The 20,842-nt window shown below is 36.0% G+C and overlaps 1 protein-coding gene across 4 annotated transcripts in view; it reads right to left on the bottom strand.

The window, feature by feature from the left end:
- Positions 1 to 20,842, bottom strand: part of ITSN1 (intersectin 1) — a 178,887-nt gene that overhangs the window by 80,134 nt on the left and 77,911 nt on the right. For all 4 annotated transcript variants that reach the window (XM_025039523.1, XM_015596590.2, XM_025039522.1 and 1 more), the window contains exons 13-17: positions 19,415 to 19,564; positions 19,187 to 19,327; positions 13,033 to 13,120; positions 12,744 to 12,883; positions 1,258 to 1,385 (exon numbers count right to left, since the gene is read on the bottom strand). In XM_025039523.1, coding sequence (XP_024895291.1) covers positions 1,258 to 1,385; positions 12,744 to 12,883; positions 13,033 to 13,120; positions 19,187 to 19,327; positions 19,415 to 19,564 — 647 coding nt within the window. The remainder of the gene's footprint in view (positions 1 to 1,257; positions 1,386 to 12,743; positions 12,884 to 13,032; positions 13,121 to 19,186; positions 19,328 to 19,414; positions 19,565 to 20,842) is intronic.

Raw genomic sequence — 20,842 nt, 5'->3', positions numbered from 1 at the left:
AAGAAAACAGAAAAAAGTTTTGGAGGGGTAGGGATGTTAGTTGTTATTCATGATAACGAAAAATTTGCTAAACATTTACTACTAATAAAGCTCACCATTTACGGTGTATAACCATGTAATTTCTGAAGTCATATTTTGTGTACCATTTGCCATACAAATGTAAGCAGAAAATTTAACCTTTCTGTATTGATATTTTGTATTTATTTCTAGCCTGAGAAATGAGAAAGTTCAGTGTAGTACAGTGTGAATAATAAAAGTAATCTTATAAACTTTGAAGAAAAGGATAGAATTAGAGTTAATCAACACATTCAAGGGATTAATTCTTTGTACATAATCCTAGTCCTATCCCAAGAAAACCATAAAATAGGCCTCTAAATTGGTTTGAGACCCTACCCACCTCACTACTCACTGGCATGAAAAACCCGCAAACACCAGACGCAGAATGCTATTTAAAGCCAAAACACGTAACTGAGCTCAGCCCAGTCAAGTTAACGACTCGCCTAAAGTATCTGTTTCTTCATCCTTTTAGTCTCATCTCAATAACCAGTATTTACAATTTATACTATATTATTGGGGTAGTTGGTCATTTTTGAGTCTTGGATTCTAAAATTAATTGGAATGTAAAAGTCAAATATCCAATAACAAAATCAGGTAGGTTAAAAAAATAAATGTCTACAGTTTACTGTTGAAACTTACAAATAAAAAACACAAATATGCACACAAAACCATACAAAAATGTGTCTGTAATCCTAAGTAGCAGCAGTAGCAAATTTTCTCCTTTTGTACTTTTGTTTAACTTGAAGTTGAAAAAAATAGCAGAAAGAAGAGTGACACACTCAGTGCTGCTGGAGAAACCCGGGTGGCAAGCGCTCAGGGGTTCCGACTGCAAAGCCAGCACTCTGCCCGCCCCTGTTATTAAAAGGCTGTGAACTGGAAGCGTATTTTGGTCATTGGCATGCAAATGAGCACACCGAGTGTCCCAATTTCCTTGTATAATTCCATTTATCTACATGGTGGTAATTTAGGAGAGCTCTGGGAACCAACCAAACACTTCAGGGGGGACTTATATATGCAAAGATTCACATATACACGTGTATGTGAGCATGTGTGTGCGCGCGCGCACACACACACACACACACACACACACACTACTGAAGGCTCTTTCTGGTGCACTGAGTACTTGGTTGAGCCAGGCGAAGAACAGAAAATACTCAAAGTTCCTTCTGGATGGAGCCACAATCCACTGAAAAGACTCACCTTTGGGCTTCTTCTTTCTGTTTTTCTAATTCTATGATCTTTCGCTCCTGTTCTTTCTGTTTCAGTCGTTCAGCCTCTATGGACTTTTGTTTCTGGAGTTGCTGTTTATTATGTATTTCTCTTAGTTCCTATAAATAATCAAGAAACAGTCCGTGTAATGCGTGCAATGACAGGCATTTCCACTGTTTATCTGCATGCAGCATTTCATAGCGAGGAAGCCCAGGCACTTAAGAGATAATATTTCAGATATGAAAAATGTTAACTTGGAAAACTAACATCACTCTACATTTTAACACGACTGAGCTCCAAAAGCTGTTCAGGATTATATTTTAGTGAGCCACAACACGTGACACCATTTTCCATGATGCGCTCCAGAAGGGACCTGCTAGTGAAGGGCATTAGAGAAGCTACACTGCTCAAGACTCAGCAGTAATGATGGGCCTTACCCAGTTTTAAGACATGGTGACGATCATGAATAAATGATGAAAAATGAAATTCTCTTTCCCGGTCCTTCTACTAATGAATATCAGCATCTACTGGCTTTGAAAATAAACACACCTCTTCACACACTGTCTCCATTAAAACCTCACCTCCTGCTTATGCTATGCTGCCTTAAAACAAATGGATATCCTCCTGCTCCACCTGGATTTTCCCTCTCCCCTTGGGGTCTATTTTTCTTCAAAACGCACCTCTTTCAGAGCATTTTCTCTTACTAAGTTCGTGTGTGAAGTGGTCAGCTGCACCAGACTAAACCAGCTTTCAGGTTGGAAGTTCAAAGCTTAATTTCAAGATCACCACCTCGGATCCGGTTTCCTTGTTTGATACTAACCCCAGGAATAACAGTAATTTCTTTCATGGGATATTAAAAATAAAATGCATTTTATGATATTTAAAGCACTCAAGTCAGAAGTTTAAACACCCTGAGATCTGAAAAACAAAGAAATGACAGCTAAGGGAGAGGTCTTCTGATTGCACGGGAATCACACGGGCACTATCAGATCCAGTCACCGCAACTCCTTTTAGTTGTGTCAACAGTAATCGGATGAGCCAAAGTGTTCAGCAGAGCCAAAAGTATATTTCCAGTTGACTTCTTGGTCTGGCTAACTGGGGTCAGTCCCCCAAGTGGACAGCCAAGGAGGCTATACGGTGAGATTTAAGGCCTGTCCTGTTGTCTCTCGCCTTGCTCTTTGGCAAGTCCAGATGGGTAGGTTTCCTCCTGCCTTAAGTGTCCACCTTCAGATTCATTTAGAGATTGAAGCGTAAGGTAGAGGAAGGGTCTGTAGAAGATCCATGTTAAAATGCACTTACTCCTAGGGAACAGCCCTAAATGTTATTAAGCTAAACTTTTCTTACCAGCTAGACCGTTCTTAAGATAAAGTTAGAGTGTAAGGACAAGCATTTTGTATAGTGTATAAGTGACTTTGAGAGGTTCTAAAAGGGATCAGTGAGATACGAGGAAGTCTTAACTAGAGATCAGGTTAGTGGGAGGCAGGTACTGGGGGCAGGGAAGACTGGGGTGCAAGAGGCATGAGAGAGGGGAAAGGAAGGGGTTTCAGTGGGCAACCCAGATGAGACTGGGAATACCCAGGCAGGACGCAGCAGAAAGAGACAACTCTGAAAGGCACAAATTGGACTATTCTCTATGGCGGCAGCCCTGGGCATGTGACTTCCAAATTATGAAGGGTATCTGGGACAGGAGTTTAGCGAGAGAGAGAGCATGGGAGGCCAAGAACGAAGACTGGAAAGTTACAATGAAGCCTCACTCTGAACGTTTAAACTTCTAAGAGAAGAAAATCAATACCGGGAAAGAGAATTCAATTTTCATTATCCTTCTGTCACATCATGAGATGTAAAACTTTAATGTGTTAAAGAAAATTCAACGGTATTGCTTTTATAGTAATTTGGAATCAAGCATAAACAGTAACCTCTAATAACATAAATGAAAAATGTGATTAATATTTTGAATTTAATTTTTCAGAGACAAATGGAAAATATGGACCAATTCCTATTATTGGAATAATCTGCACTCTTGGCTCAAGTTAATAACTACCTCTACATTACAAAATCGTGGTAAAGTGATATTGAATCAAACTCTAAATATCCTAAGAGAGGGACTAAAAAGGCAGCACCTGCACTGACAGGGACCCCGGCTCTGTCATGAGCCCAACGGTGAAAACCCTTTAAAAAGGAAGGGAAAGAAGTGACCAGAAGATTTACTTTTTCCTCCTATTTTAAAATTTCATCTGCAATTGTGAAAAATTCTTAAATAGGTTCAGAATGAATAATTTGTGGAAACAGACTATAAGTAAGAGGCACTGAACTGGGGACTAAGAAAACTGGATTCTGATCTCAGGTCCCTGGTGTGGGCCAGCAGCTGGATCACAGTAGACGACGGTCAGGTTTTCTTCCAGCTTTAAAATCTGTTAAACTCTTAGACAATGTTACATGACAAAAAAATTATTCTTTTATTTAGGGTTTTATTCTTATTGCAGGAATAAACAAACAGGTATATTCTTGTAACCTGTTTATACCTGTAAACAAAATAACTCTGAGCTGAAATTCGCTACAAAGGAGGAAGAAATGATAGGGGAGGAATAACATTCTAGTTTGATGTTCAGGAACCTGATTATATATTTTTAAAAAGTTGTTACTTCATCCAGGAAAAATGTATTTATAGGTACAGTGATAGTCAAAATATTTAACCACAGGTACTGCACAAGCACTGGCCATTTAGAATGGACAATGGCCACAATGTACCAACGCACCAGGTAGGCCATGAGCACACCTGAAGGTTCTTCATTTAACGAAGAATTATATTGCACATTTCTTTTCCATATTGGGTGCCAATAATTGGATGTTGATTTATAAATCAATAATTACCAGACATTGGGAAATAAAGCTTAGTGGAGGTACTATAAAATGAAAAGCATTAAGAAGTGAATTTTAAAAATATACAGAGAAAAAATCATGCAAATAAGTTTAAAAAAAACAATTTTTAAATGTATCTAATACATGAAGGAAGATATTTAAAAAATTTTTAAAGCGCATCTCTTTTTTAGTACGGCAGCATTATAGGATAGGCTGAACCTATCTTTGGAACTGTCTAAATAAGTCACAGCTTCAAGTACCTCCAAGGAAATGGAGCTTGCAGGAGCCATAAAATAACAGATGTCAAACAAAGTAACATAAGGCTTTGGCATCTTATGACCCAGATTTGAAGACTGCACAGTTTTTCTATCATTTCCTTCATCCAATCTGCTGAGACACGTGATCAGTTGTAAGACAAGCAAGATGCTGCAAACGGGCAGGCATTCTGGGTCTTCCTCTCTTTTTCTGGGCTTGGGAGCCTCGGATGGCATGAATCAAAATATGCAGAAAATTTATGATTCCTTAGTTGATAACGTTTTTAAAAAGTTGAACTTATGAGAAGGCAAACTATACAATAATGGAATATGTACTAAAAACTAGTTAATGACTTGCCTCCTGTGCCCGACAAGGACTTTGTGGGACATCGAGTCCTTTCACAGGGGGCGCCCAGGGCTGCCCTTTCTTTCATTCCTTTTCAATACTGTTTAAAAAACTCAAGTACAATGGCAGTTGTTTAAAAGTACCCTTTTAATTCTTTCAGGGAAAACATTTTCGAGGAGACAAATTTGGTGTCATTAAATTCTTGACTTAGGGAATGAGAGAACTGTTGGGAGAGGTAGCTAAGAAAAACCTGACATAAATTCTATCAACTTTTCCTGGTAGTCACCCTGATTAAAGTGATCCTGCAAATTCTACTAAATCTTGTCACAATTATTTCTCTATTATAGCTAAGATAAGAATAGAACAAATGAGAAATTACTAAGAATCAAAACTCAGTATCTCACTTGTGGCTCTTCCTAAAACTAGTATTTTTTTCAAATCAGTAACACTATAATCCCATATTTCTTGGCTGGATATTTCTCTAGCCATATGGTACTGAGTGTATAACTTTGTTGATTTTTCTTCCATGGGTTCTACTCAAGGGTATGATATGTTTTACACTAGGTATAGTGTGTAATAATTTAATATTATCGCCTAATACCTTTCTTAATGAATAAATTATTAAGTGTGCATTCAAGAAGTTTTTGCTACATGTTATAAACAAATATATGGGAAAAATAAAAATCCAATAAAATGTGTAGTATATACAAATTAAAATTAGATTTTTACCACCAATAATATCTACAGAATTCTAAGATACAGCAGAGTTTCTTAACCATGGTCTATGAATAAGCTTTGGCTCTGCAAACACTATAAAACTGCATGCAAAATTGGGGTAATTGCCATTTTTCTTGCAGAGAAAGCTTTATTTGATTCTCAAAGAGGTCTTTGATCAAACAGAGATTATAACCCATAGTAAGAAAATGGCTGACAAATAAAGATTCTGTCTTGTATTAAGGTAAGTGAAAATCAGCTTGCTTTTTAACTTTATTCCTTCAACCAAGAGGGAAAAGTCACTTATTTCCTCTAAAGAATTAAGATATTTGCACCATAAAACATCTTTGGACATTCTACGGCATATAGCCAAAGTATTTCAAAAGCAATATGCTTGACAAATTGAATACTCAAGAAGATCCAACTTTTTGCCCTGAGAAATATGGCTCACTTTCAAGTTTACTAATAGTTGTTCAGTGGCTATGAAAGGGGCACAGAATCACTTGAATTAAAAACTGTGACTGTCTCTTCTTCATTTAGTTTTACAGACACTCAAAAATAGATGTCTTTTGTAAGGCAATATTACTTGAAATATAGAGAAGAATCCACCTGAACAATATATATGAGATTCCTTTTCATGAACATTACTTTGCATAAAGGCTGGTGAAGGAAGAAAAAAAGTAACTAGCAATAAGGGGCCTAAAAAAGACCAGCATTTAATGGAAATTTACTGCTAATTTGGCCACGTAACTTTTTTGAAGAATTACTCTGCTTCTGATTTTTGCTTCAGGCTGTCTTGCAAAAGAGAGACAAAAACAAACATCCCTTGATTAATTACTTGAAATTCATGGATCTAACACTAAAAATCAAAATAAGGACACATCTCTTATGTTTATAATAACGTTTGTAGCATTAAAATTAAATGGACCACATAGGAAACTGATCTAGGATTCAGCAGTGGAAATTTCAGGGTTTTGCTTTGTCTAAACCTAATACCTACGGAGGAGTGCTTGTATATAAATAAACATCACTTTATTTCTCACCCAGGGATATTATGTAGCACACAACATCAGAATTTTTAAAAGGCCTTTTGAGTCTTAAATTACAGTAACTTATCCCAATTAAGTGGCTATGAAACAAATTGAAAGCTATTTTTAAAAGGCAATCCACAAACCCAAAGAGGGTAGGGAAACCTGTACCTGGGTAGAAAAATCTGAAAAATAACTAAATATTTCAAAACATAGAAACTGTACTGAAATCAAGGTAAATCGATACTGCATTTGTCACAAAATTATAAAATGTGTTCATTCTTGATGCATTAAAAGTGGGAGAGTATAAAAAATACATCAGTTATTTAAATGCAAAGAAAGAATATATTAATATTTAAAGACATTTGAAATATTACTTCTAAATATGAAGTCAATATTCAACCTAATAGTAAGTCCAATCCCCAAGGCGTGAATTGACAGTCAGTGCATCCTAAGTGCTACTGGAGAGCCAAAGGGAAATGCACTGGGACATGTGTGTAGTGTGGTGTGTGCACATGTGTAAAAGTGTACATGTGTGAGAAGGGGCGAGGGGTTAGGTGGACAGAAAGGGAAAAAGAGCTAGAAAATCTTGTCCTCTCTGTAGTAGAAGAACTAATGAAGAATCTTCTCTCATGTTTTCCTTATGTTATCAGAAAGAGAAAACTGACTCCATTTTGTCCCGAAAGTCTGAGTTTTCCCAAAGTGTCTCAGCTTTATTTACAAAGCAACATTCCATGATTTTAAACGCCTGTCATTCTAAAAGATAAAATTGTCAAGGGGTTCGGCTAAACGAGAAAAATTTAAAAAGAAAACATTTTTTCAAAAGATTGAGCTTTGCTTTTTTCTTTCCCAAATCATTTTTTTGTTAAATATTTTTTAATCTCAAAAAAACAAACAAAAAAACTCCCCAAAAAACAACAACAAAAAAAACCCAAGCTATAACTAAAAGACGCAACCCAATCGACCAAAAAGCCTACTGGGATGGCACAGAATCTAATATACGACATCTGTTAGCTATTTTGAGTCTTGGGAGTGTTCTAATTATTTTCCTGCATTCAAGGAATCTGTGTAAAGTTTCCACAATCACGAGTACATTGAATGAGAGAGAATTTTATTACTTCTGTGCAGAAGAGGTCTTTTCAAAACAATCATAGAGGTAAAAATAAAATTTAATCTTAAACAAAATAAGATAGCAAACCATGAAGCAGCCAAACATTACTCTACCGATACGAGAAAACAACGTTGTTATTTGAATTCACACTGATTTCTCTTGCTGTCTCTGCATCTCCTCTTTCTGGATCTTTTTCTTTCTTTGTTTCCCTTCGCATGCATTTTTTTCCTGACTTCTCATTCTGTTCTGCAGTTCCTTCTCCAGCTCTTTTCTTTTTTCCCCTGGTTGCTAAACATTTTGCCTTTCACTGCCTTCATAATGAATGAGCCTGCCATGAAAGCAAGTGTCTGAAACCAAGAGCATAAAAGCCTCAGTTAAGCCGAGAACCTTATTCACTATAACTAGCATTTTCATTTCAACAATTCAGTTCCTAGGAGCAATTTTTAAGACAGGTATCATTACAGGCAGAATTTATATTTCCAATGGCCTCTTGTGTCTAATTTAGGAAGCCTGGATTTCCCAAGTATATTAAAGAATATAATTATGAATTCTGAATTAGTCCTACTCATATTTTGCTAATACTGTCCACTTTTGCAATAGTATACTGACTATAATACTGCTTCCCATATGATGGAAATATGCATATAAACAAATAATCACTGAGTGTTCTGTTTCAAATTTTTGAAGCCAAGTGGCAAATTCAAGAATCTATGATGCTTGTTATAAAGAGAGGACTACGGTATACAGTACCTTATCCAGACTGTAATTAGGAGCTTCCACCATCACACACACACTTTGTCAAGAGGAAAGATGCACTCATACAGCACAATTAACAGTAACTGATCACTATCAGCTTTTACAAAGAAGACTTAGCATGTCACGGTAAAGGCTATCTTAGACACTGAGCACTCATCTGCACGGGGGGAAACTGAAGCACAGAGCTGGAGGTGGTTCATCATTCTCAGCCTGAGAAAGATGCGCGTTGCCTGAGTAGGGCATGGAGACCTTTAGAAAGAAGTCTAAGTGGATGACGCAGCCCAGGAAAACTGCCAGGCACTGCGACACTGCCCCCTCCATTGCCACTGACTGGAAGAAAGAAATGCTCACATGTAGAACGCTATTCACATTAGGACTTGTCCAGCACACACCAACTAGATGGGAACGGATAAGAACTCAACTTTTCGACATGAAACACAACACCTAGTCTCTTTATGTAACAGATTCTCTTTACTTGGTATCCATTTCAATGGAGCCTTGAAAACGAGAAGCTATACTTTACAATGCTGCTCTATGTAGGTAAGACATTAAAATACAGAACATTAAGCTATTGGTGCCAAGGAAGATTTATAGAAACGACTAACATTGCCATGGGCCAGGTGAAGTCAAGTGCTACCGTCCAAAAGTCTCTATTGGTAATGTTATTTCATACCTGTTGGAACTGTAATTTTATGCCCATAACTAAGCACTGTATGTAAGAAAAACAATTAGCAGAATGACTGTGTTCTTTAGACACACAGATTCTCCAAAAAACGTTGAAAGTTTTCACTTTCCTATAAAATGAGGTAAAAATAGAAAGTCATATATAATAACTTCAAATTGATGTTTCTAGAATATGAATATGAGAAGGCTATTGACTCCTTAGCATGATAATAGATTTGCTGCATATAGAGGACATTTTAAAAGCAGAAAATTATGGTGAACAAATTTGATCCACTGAACTAAAACTACTTTAAGAAGTATTCATTGATGCTAGCAATAATTACTGACAAAATCAGTTCTTTCTGGTTAATTCACTGGTTGAACACTTTTATTTGATAATCAGAAAGCTGAAATCTCCTGTTTACATAAGAGGCGGCATAAGTATAGAGGCTGCCATCAAGGAGATTTGGGCATCAGAGCCTCAGTTCCTCAGTGTGCCATCGCTTCTCCCCTTCTCCCGCTCTTTCCTTTTCTACAGACGTACAAAAAGCAAGGTTTATTTGCTACAGTGAGATTCCTGTTTCCTTTCTCAAGTCATTCTTGGTTTGGGGTGATAAATTTGAAAAACAACGATACGTGTCTTGGGATCATTCTGGAATATAAAAATATCACACCGATAAAGTAAATGTTTATTAAAATGCATGACAAATAGCCTTTTCTGAAAGGTAAGAATGAGTCTTCATTTCTCTGAGATTAGACAGAAACATAAAGGTCCGAGACTCTAGAGATCTTATGTTCCACGGGCCTGGACCTGGAGCCGCTTAACAATCACCGACCATAACTCTAAATATGCTTTATATTTTCAATATGTTGCCACATGTATGAAACAAACATCTATTAACCTGACTGTAAAACTAATTTTTTTTTCCTCTTTAATTAATGACTTGAGAATTTCCATCATTGGTTATCAGAACTTGGGTGAGGAGGCAGGAGTGTAATTCTTCCTGAACTGGAGGAAAAGGGAGACCCTCAAAAGAAGAATGAATCTGAACAAGGCATCTGGTAGAAAGGACTAACTCAGATTGTATGCTTTTTTTAAGGAGAAAAAATATTACAGAATGTACTGGATATGACTTTGTGCTTCAAAATAAGTAAATGGCTTATTGCAAATAGTTTTGTATCAAAGAAACGTGAAAATTGGTTTTTGCTAAAGGTAATTGTCATATATGGAGCGGCCACTGAACATAGGTTCAATGTTCTGGTCAACTAATTCAAATTTTTTTCACTCCATAATGTTATTTCTCCAGTGTCACAAGCCAGTAATGAGTGACTCACACTTTCTTTTTCTAGATGAACCATCTACGTGGATATAAAAGAAAACTGCTAAGTCCTAACTCCTTTTCTGTACTCTCCAGCAGGTTTCCTTTTTGGAGAGGAAGGTTTAGGAGACAGCAAATCCACACCATCAACTTAGATGTGTAGAATGACCCGACGACCGCCAGTGTTTCACTCCCAGCCTCTAGGCAGAAGTAGTTTTGGCATCGTTAGTGCTGTTGAGGCACGGCTGCAGCAAGAGAGGCGTGGAAGCAAGCCTAACAGCCAGAATGCTCGCTCTCCTGGCCCACCTCATCCTATAAGAGATCACAGCTGTTAATGAACACATGCTCTCGAGTCAGAAACAAAATGCTTCGTGTTTTCCAATGTGGCTAAAACGAAGAACAGTAGGCAGGAGACAGAGACCAAATTTTAAATTTGCCTCTGAGTGGTCTCAATCGAATTATAAATCTTTTGATTTTTCAATTGAACTATTTCTGTTTTGGTTTCACCAGATTTTAGAGGAATACTAGAAGTTAATAACTTTAAGGCAATATAACACTAAGCCCTCCAAATAGGTCCTTAAATAACAAAACAACATAGCTGTAATGGCTTGTGAATTTTTTTTTTTACTCTTCACATCAACATAAAGTAATAATAGGAAACCAAAATAAAAATTAAGACAGAAAGAAATGTTCTTAATTAAAAATTAGTATATTTGGAAAAAGAGGCCTACTGGGATAAAGGGCTAAAATTAGCCTTTGTATAAGCAACTCTCTAATACTGAAGGCAGCATTAGCCAATCAAACACAAGAGTGAATCTCACCCTATTTCAAGGGTGTTCTCTCTAGCAATGGCAACAGCAATTTGAGAGCCAAAAATCATCCATAAATCATCTAGGCATTTGTAAAAACTCATTCACTAGAGTATCATTTTCTAATATGTGAACTTTGTTTTGAGTCAAATTTCTAGAAAAGGAAAACTTAAAAAAAAAAAATCTTTCCCTCTCCTTGTTGTAAATTAAAAAGGAATCTTAAGACAGAAATCTGGACTATTGCTTGGGTTCAGAAGATATCTGAATACTTAACAGTTTATATTCCGAGAGACTATTAAAAAGCACTGTGAGCCTGCAAATGGTATTATGTTCTTTTTGCTTGAAACAGTAGCAAGTTACAATGAGAGTCAATGTTGTCATTTCAACTGTTCTTATTCAGGAGACAGAGAACTTACATCTGTACTTCCCATATTTACGTATCACATGTAATCATATACGTACAAATACAGAACATATATGTATAGCACACACACACACACATTCTATGTTAAGCGTGAAAGCAAAGTGAAAGAAAATACTAAGTTGACTCTAACCATATTTCCCCTAAGAGCACTTTCCTGGAATTGTACAACTGAGAAAGTTCATTACCTACTAGGGGTGGAAGATGGAGGGAAACGGCACAAATACCTCAAACTCGGATGTCTAGACAGTTTGGCCTAGAATCTCAATTCAAAGTTCAACTAAAAATCTCAAATATGCTTTCTAATTTCTTTCTATTTTTAGTAATAAGGAATAGCTTTACTTTTTTCCTAGTTAGAAAAGCTAAATTAACTTAAAGGTTTAAGTTAGAAAAGGAAAATGAATATTCGAAAAATGTGTAATGTCCAATTTAAGAACGTAATTGATAAAAACACCAATATCTACTTAAATCTGAAGTACATGATCGCTGCTGATAGAAAATGAACTGCTTGCATTGTGGTATTATTATAAGGTAAGCATTAACATTCCTACGATGATAAAGTTGTAAGATTAAACTGAAAGCATCAAATCAGAAGAAGGCTGTGATAACCACCTTTACATTCCCGAAGAGTTTTGGCATTTTCTTGAATTTTACTGTGTAATGTGACAAAACCATATACTACTTCTGCCAGAGACAAAAGCAATTACTCCATTAAATAATAAAAAGTTTAAAATTGAAGCAACACAATAAAGATCTACATTCAAGCACAATCTTGAAGGCAAGAAGTGGCAGAAAAATTCTTAATTTTAAAAGTGAAAGCAATCTCTTTTTAGTAGGGACATAAAACAAAGAACATAAGAAAGACAAAGCTTCTGGGGCCTCGCTTTTGGAATTCAACTTGATGCAGTTACCAACAAAGGGATGAAGACGTGTAAACATGTAATTCAGGTTAGAGATAGATGTCATGGTGGAGCCACTCACTCAGCCATAGTTCATAGATGCTAAATTCATTTTTATATTCTAAAGGAGAAAAATGCAATTTAGATTATGTAATGTTCATCTATAAATGCGAAGGCTTTCAAGAAGGCTCATGAAACAGCATAATAAATTTTTCTGCCTGGGATGAAATATCAACTAATCATCGATTTGAAAAATTAAAGGGTAGGACATACACATAGGAGCACACACAATAATTACCTTCAGCTGATTGTTGAAAATATCAATCTCCTGTAGTTTTGATCTAGTTTCTTTCTCAACTTCATCCAGTTGGTCTCGTAGCTGCTGTCGAGCTAGTTCTTTTGCTTCTAAGGCTCTTTTGAGTGTAAGAAGTGAATCTCCTATTTTAGAAAAACATTGTAATAGTTAAAAAAAAAAAAAAAAAAAGGCTGGCAGTGAGGAAAAATAGCTTTTGATGCTCCCTTTTCGCTTAAAAAAATTTCTTCTCAGTAAAAAAGGAAAAGGACAATTTAAAAAATAAAACACCTACTGTGCAAACTGTTCTGCTGAACTTGTTTTAATTGGTCATTGAGTATCTGCTTTTCTGGAATAAGTCTTCCAAGCATTTGCTGAGACTCCTAGGAGAGACGGGGGAACAACAGTGAATGGGGTGGGGGAAACTTCTAGGTGTAGATTCAACGTCCAAGCTGTCACAAGTCAGTTTTCTGGCTCCTCAAAGATTCTTCTAATCTCATCCCAAATCCTCTACGGGTGAAACGGCCATTTAATCGCTAGTCAGGGCGATTCCTCCTTTCTTGCCAATGAATTCACTGTTTGCCAAACGTTTTTCACTGAAATAAAGTTAAGACAGTTATAGCTCCCTTGATATTTCTTAAATTTTTGTTGACTTACTGCCTATTTAGAAGCTTAAAAAAAAATGTACTCAGTGGAAGAAACTGAAAGCAACGATCTCAATTGCACTGGGATCAAATGCAATTGCAGTGACCCTGTTGTCTGTAAACTGACTCAGGAGTTTAAGAGAAACTATTCTGTTCTGAACTTTGATACTTGATAGGGCTCAGTAAATAACTAAGGTTTATCTACTACACACCTGAAGTTGGAAACACAAATCAAAGAGATTTTTAACAAGAATCTTAGCTGCCACGTGTTTTCCATCGCTCGAGATGGAGCTACAATTTTCAAAAGGCAGACAAAAAATCTTGAACAAACTATTTTTTAACTGATCTAAGAAAAAAGCTAAACCACACTGTACAATTTTATTTGGAGTTTTCATGGGTGACCTGTGGAATTATCCTATACAGTTTCTATACATTTCAGTAAAATGACAGCCTTTGCAGTATATAATAAGGAATACTTGACTTTGATTTTTATTTTTCTTGATTTTTTAAAAAAAGATCTGTATGTACTGATTTTGGTTTGAAAAATAAAAATGACTTAATTAAAATTTTTCATCTGAGGCTAAGAATCAGTCCTTTTTCAAACCACCATTTTTAGATTCAGACTGGCCTGTGTGTAATAAATCTTTGTGTACGATGTGTCTGAATGGTAGAAAAATTTAGCTCTACAGAGAGGATTTGGAAGCAGCTTTTCATGTGAATAATCCCTGTACACGCCCAAAATCTGGACAAAATAGAATACACAAATCAGATTGTTTTCCCCGAAAACAACTGAGCTTCTCTTACTCTCCTCAGCAAATTAAGGCAGGGCCTTTTACCTAACGCCAAAGTTTCCTCCCTGAACTAAGACAAACAATAAAGTGTCAAGACGAAGGCTGACTCAGATCAGCGAGATTGTTTTACTTTAAACATTACTTTTAAATGCCAACCCAAGTTTCTAAAATGAGTCAAATCGATATGAATGGCTACCTGACTCACTTGCATAGCAAACATCTGCTAATTCCAGTAAGGAAAGGGAACCAAATCTCATTGCCTACTAGGTACCTGATTTTCTTCAAACCATGTATTATTTTTTACTTCACCATTTTTTTCAGGAACCCTAATTTGTATTTGGTTATCAATACAGGAACATGCTAAGTGTCAATTTTAAATAATAAAAACATGTTTAGTCACAGCACATTCAGTGAGATAATAAATAAGCACATGGCTGTTAACTCCTACATTTTCCAAGGGAATATTTTATGAAATTTCTCATAAAGAGTTCATGAAAGACATACAGAGAGAGCTGCCATATAGAAAAGACGCATGCATTTTTTAATATTTCCAAACAATTTCTAGCACTAAACGTCTGATACTATTTACATTATATGTCTTATCCAAACATTCCAAATTGATTAGGACTTCAAAGTACATGAAACAACAGTTGACAGAACTGAAAGGAAAACAGGCAAATTTATACTGTTAGAGATTTTGACACTCGTCTCTCAGCAGCTGAATGAAGTCAGTAGGGACGTAGAAGACACAAACACCATGAATTAACTTGAGCTGACTGATGTTTAGGGGACGTTCTACCCAACTACAACAGAGTATACATTCTTTACAAGAGCATATGAAATATTCACCAAGACAGATCACACACTGAATCATAAATTAAGTCCCAATAAACTTAAAAGGACTGAAAAGAATTGAAACCATACCGAGTACACTCATAGATCATAATATAAATAAATTAGAAATCAGTAAGATATCTGGGAAAAAATCTAAATATTTAGAAACTAAACAGCATAATTCTAAATTCATCAATGAAGAAATGGCAAAAGAAATCAAAAAAGATTTGAATTAATACGAAAACACAGCATATTAAAAATTTGTGATATATGGCTATGACAGTGCTTAGAAGAAAGTTTATAGCTTAAAATGTTTACATCAGAAATTAATAAAGGTCCAAATTCAATAATGTAAGCTTCCTCTTTATGAAGCTAAGGAAAAGCAAATTAAACCAAAAATAAGTAGATAGAAAGAAATAATAAAGGGCCTCAATAAATGAAATAGAAAAGACATATCACAGAGAACAAAAAAATCAATAAAACCAAGAGCTTATTTAAAAAAAAAAAAAATCAATAAAACCGATAAAGTTCTAGCTAAACTGGCGGAGTAAAGAGAGGAGGAAGAGAAGGCATGGGAGAAGGGAGAGGAAGATTTGGAGGGGGAAAGAGGAGGCACAATTCTTAATACCAGGAATGAATTCTTAACACCACTATAAATACTACACTTCCGAAGAATAAGAGACTATTGTAAACAACTTTATACAGATAAATTTGATAACTTAGATAAAATGGATAAACTCATAGAAAGGTACAAATTATTAAAGCAGACTCAAGAATAAACAAAATCTGAACAGCCCTATATCTACTGAATAATTTTTACAATTAAAAGTCCTACCACACAGAAAGTTCTAAGCCCAGGTGAATGACACCAAAATTTGAAGAAGAAATACCATTTCAACACAAACGTTTTTAGAAAGTAGAAAAGAGAGAATGTTCTCCAATTTTTTTCAAATTTATTACCCTGAAACCAAAACTAGACAAGGACATTACAAGAAAACTATAAGCTAATACCCCTCTAAATTTAAATAAAACATCCTTAACAATAATAGCAAATTGGATCTAGTAAAATATTTTTTTAAATGGTAATACACCATGACCAAGTGTGCTTTATCCCAGGAATGGAAGGTTCGTTTAACATTCAAATTTCAACCAAAGTAAATCGTTATATTAACAAAAGGGGGAGCGGGGGAAGAAAACATCTCAATAGACGCAGAAAAAAAAAAGCCACATGACCCAATGTGACACCTGTTCATGACAAAAACTCTCAGTAATAAAGGAACGAGAGGGCAGTCCCTCAGCCTGGTAAAGGGCATCTCTCAAAAAACCTACAATTAAGATCATACTTAACGGTGAAGACTGAATCCTTCACCCCTAAGATCAAAAACAAGACTCTCACCATTTCTACTCACCCAGTGCCGGGGGTTGTGATCAATGAAGTTAAGACCAAAAAAAAAAAGTATATAGATTGAAAAGTAAAAAAATAAAGCTTTCTTTATTCACAGACAATGTTTATGTACATAGAAATTCTAAGGAAGCTAAAAATAAGATATCAGAATAAATATGTTAAGCAATATTGTAAATATAAGGTCAATACATAAAAATAAATTCTATTTCTATATATTGGCATCAAATTGGAAATTGAAATAACATCAAAAACCAGGAAATACTTAGGGTTAAGCTTTACAAAATATGTACAAGACTTATACACTGGAAACCACAAAACACTGTTGAGAGAAATTTATAATATAAAAACCTAAATAAAATTGAGAAATATAAGATTCAGTATTGTCCCGATGTTAATTCTTCCCAAATTGATCTATAAATTCAATAAATGCCAAACAAAATTCTAAGTATTTTTGTAAAAACTGAAAAACTGATTCTAAAACTTATGAGGCAATGTAAAGGACCTGAAATTGCCAAAATAATTTGAAAAAAAAAAATTTGACGACTTCACAGTAATTGATTTCAAAAATTATTACGAAGCTACGGTTATCAACAGAGTGAGGACTGGTGAAAGGATAGACATAGATCAATGGAACAGAATAGAGTCCAGACAGTTACAAACATAGTCAATTGACTTTCAACAAGCTCCCAAGGTAATTCAATGGGGAAAATGATGGTGTTTGCAATAAATGTTGCTAAAACAACTGGACATTGGTACGGAAAAAAAACGAACTTCAATCCTTACCTTATATAAAAATCACCTTTAAATGAATGATAAATCTAAACACGTAAATAAAACTACAAAACTCCCAGAAGAAAATATAAGAGAGAATACCTGCAATCTTGGGATGCTCAAAGATTTTTTAGGTGGAACACAAAAACCATGAGCCATAAAAGAAAAAAATTAGTAAGATGACCTTTATCAAAATTTAAAACTTCTGCCCTTTAAAAAACACCATTAGAAAAAAAAAGGAAGGGAGGCGGTGGGGGCAAGCCACAGACTGGAAGAAAATATGTGCAAGGCATATATCTGACAAAAGATTTGTTGTAAGAATGAAAAACTTACAATTCCATATAATAAACGATCCAATAAAAAGGGGCAAAAGATTTGTTCACAAAAGACGTACACGAGAAGATACATGCCAATGCACATATGAAGTGATGCCCAACATCATTACTCTGCAGGGAAAGGCAAATTAAAGAAAGATACTTTTACACACTCCCTAGAAATGTTAAAACTAAAAATGATGACAATACCAAGTGTTGGCAAGGATGAGGAACACGTGAAGCGCTCACACGCTGCTGGTGAGAATGCAGAACGGTATAATTGCTCTGGCAACAGTTTATGGTTTCTTATAGGGCTAAGTATACACTTATATGACACAAAAATTCCACTCCTAAAATTTAAAGCTAAGTTAGATGCTAAGAGAAATAAAACATATTTCCACATAAAAACTTGTAAATAAATGATCCCTGCAGTCGTATTCATAAAAGTCCAGAACTGGGAAGAACTCAAATATCAATCGACAGGTGAACGAATAAATAAGGAAATACTATTCAGTGATAAAAAAAAAACAAAGTACTGATTCACTCAACAATATGGATAAACCTCAGAATCATCATGCTGAAAAAACTAGCTAAGTCACAGAGTTCAAAAATGATCATCTTTCACGATGACATGCAGAACAACATCGGTGTGAATTTGATGCTCTGCCCCCAGCACAACACTGAAACCAAATGAGATATTATGACAACTTAGTGGTCAACTCTGCATAGGCAATAAAATAAAAGCAGAACTGCTTATAGTACTCCATCACGTCCCCAACTATTCCCTATACATATACCTCTCATACTCCCCCAAAACGCTTAAACTGTACTTCTTTATTGTCATTATCATGGTACCACCAAAGTCCCGTGAACGGACTAAGGTCCTACATGATCCAGCCCCACCTTCTCCAACCACAGAGGTCTCCTTGCTGTAACCTGCATCCCAGAGACCAGCTACAGCCACAGGACTTTCGCACTGCTAGAGTTTACTCTGCCAGAGAGCCAGATGGCTCAGCTGCTCAGCTCTCTTTCAAGACTTTGCTCAAACGGAACTCTCACAGAGAAGCTTGTCCTTACCGCCTTGCTTAAAATTAACCTCCCCCAGCGGGGAGAGGGGGAGGTCGATGAGGTAAAAGGGGTCAAATATGTGGTGACAGAAAGAAATCTAACTATGGGCAGTGAACGCACAATGCAACGTATATATGCCTTACTGTTGTACTGTACACCTGAAACTGACTGGATTTCGTTAACCAATGTCACCATAACAAACAAATAATTAATTAAAAATAAATGAATAAAAGTGCTCATTATATCATAGAAAATAAAATAGAATAAAATAAAATCAGAGCCCTCCCTAACCTGACACTCTCTCTCTCTCTCTCTTCCTTACTCACCCTCCAGAGCACTTTTCATCACCTGACAGGTACATAACTTGCCTTATTTTGTTAGTGAGTCTGCCCCGTGGACAGAAGATAAGCTCCATGAGGGCAGGGGTCTCCTTTGCTCTTCACTGATGGATCATCAGTGCCTACAAAAGCACCTGGCCCGGCACACGGGCCAACACACTGAGTTCGTTTACTTGACAACCTACTTTTCAGGCAAGGACCTGGTCTACTTCATCATCACTTCCCAGAGCCCCAGCACACGGTAGATGCTTGATGCTAAGCTTCTAAGGGACATATTTTCTCACCTGCAATTGCTGCTGTAGATGGGTGATTTCAGCAATTCTCAACTCTCTGGATTTGTTTGTACTCTCAATTTCTTGCCTCTGGGTCGTCAATCGACATCTGATATCTTGAAGTTTTCCTTCCAGTTGATGCTTTTTATCATTCTTTAACAAATGAAAAATAATAAAATTTATTACCATTTATTTGTTCGATGTTAATATATTCCCAAAGCATAATCAAACGTCACTCACTAGAGCTTCTAATTCAAATTCCAAAGTCTTTTTCTTTGCTTTCAGTACCACTATGTCCTCTTGTTCTTTGTTTCTCTGATTTAATAGTTCTTGTCTTCGATTTCGTTCCCATTCGAGTTGTCGTTGCCTTTCAAGTTCTCGTTTTGCGGCCTGTGACACACACAGATGATGAATTTTTCAGTTCTTAAACTATACTATGTCGCTTAAAAAATATATCATCTAGTAATTCTTTTCTTTCAGGGATGACGTTTTATTAAACATTATAAGAAATTCTATTACAAAATAGCAAAACAACATTTATACAAATACAGTATTCCCTCTATGGGAAAAAGAATATTTCGAAAAACTATCATGTTTACATAAGATGGAAACAGACAGGATCATCTGACCATTAGAATTTAATTGCTTATGCATTCGAGAACACTTGATGCGCTAAATAAAATTGTTCTTCCGCATTTATTGACTCATAAGGAGCAAGGAAAATGTCTTTATTAAAGTCAAACTGAAATCCACCGAAACAGAAAAAAACAAACAAATTTTCTTCCATCAAATGAGCAATTATCATTTCTTCCATCAAATGAGAAATTACTACAGGATATGTATCCCCTCTTTTCAAAAGTTCATGTTATGCCACTTCGCTTTTATGAAAGACCTACATAAGTACCTGTTTTAACTAACTGAAAGAAATCCAAAGAGGCTTTTTGCTTTTATGACAAAAGGTAAAAAACAAAAATAGCATTCAGCATTTGATTTGTGGCAAGCCCTTACACAGGTAGTGGCACCCACAGAAGCGAGAGTGGCCCCTCCAAGCCCCTTCCCTGGGAACTACATTCGGCATCTCAGCATCAAGCCGCCATAGCTGTGAACCGTGTCTTTGAGCGTCTGTGCTTTACTTCCATCTGTTTTGTGCAGCCCTTAGCAAGATGTGTCCTAAGCTAATGTATCAGAAAACCTAAGAGAGCTTGTTAAGGGTGTTACACTTAGCATAAAACTGGACATAAGTAAGCATACTTGGTATGATTTGGTAGGTTATTTTAGGGGTCAGTAAACACTCGAAACCTTTTCCATGCGAATTAATGGTGATTGCTTCTTCACTTTACACCATTTCACAGGAACACGCTACTTTTGGAGAGTGGGGAAACCTCCATCCCTCTAATCATTCATTTCCATTTTACCACAGAAGGTTCTGTAATTTCTCTGGCGATGTTAGCTCTTCAAAGCTGACTGCGCGCTGCTAGGCAGACTACCTGTCAATGCACCTGACATTCTTTACTATGATTAGTTCTTATGTACCTGTAAGGGCCTGGAGGAGAGATGGAGTACCCATTCATCTCTATGTCTCCAAGGACTATCAAGGCCTGGCACACAGTAAATGCCTATTAAATAATTCTTAATAGTCTAAAATTTCTTCTTTCCTCTGTATTTTTA

The sequence above is a fragment of the Pteropus alecto genome, unplaced genomic scaffold (genome assembly GCF_000325575.1).
Source record: "Pteropus alecto unplaced genomic scaffold, ASM32557v1 scaffold3, whole genome shotgun sequence".
Taxonomy (NCBI): domain Eukaryota; kingdom Metazoa; phylum Chordata; class Mammalia; order Chiroptera; family Pteropodidae; genus Pteropus; species Pteropus alecto.
Note: the sequence above shows the minus strand (reverse complement) of the source record. Positions and strands in the feature narration are given on the sequence as shown.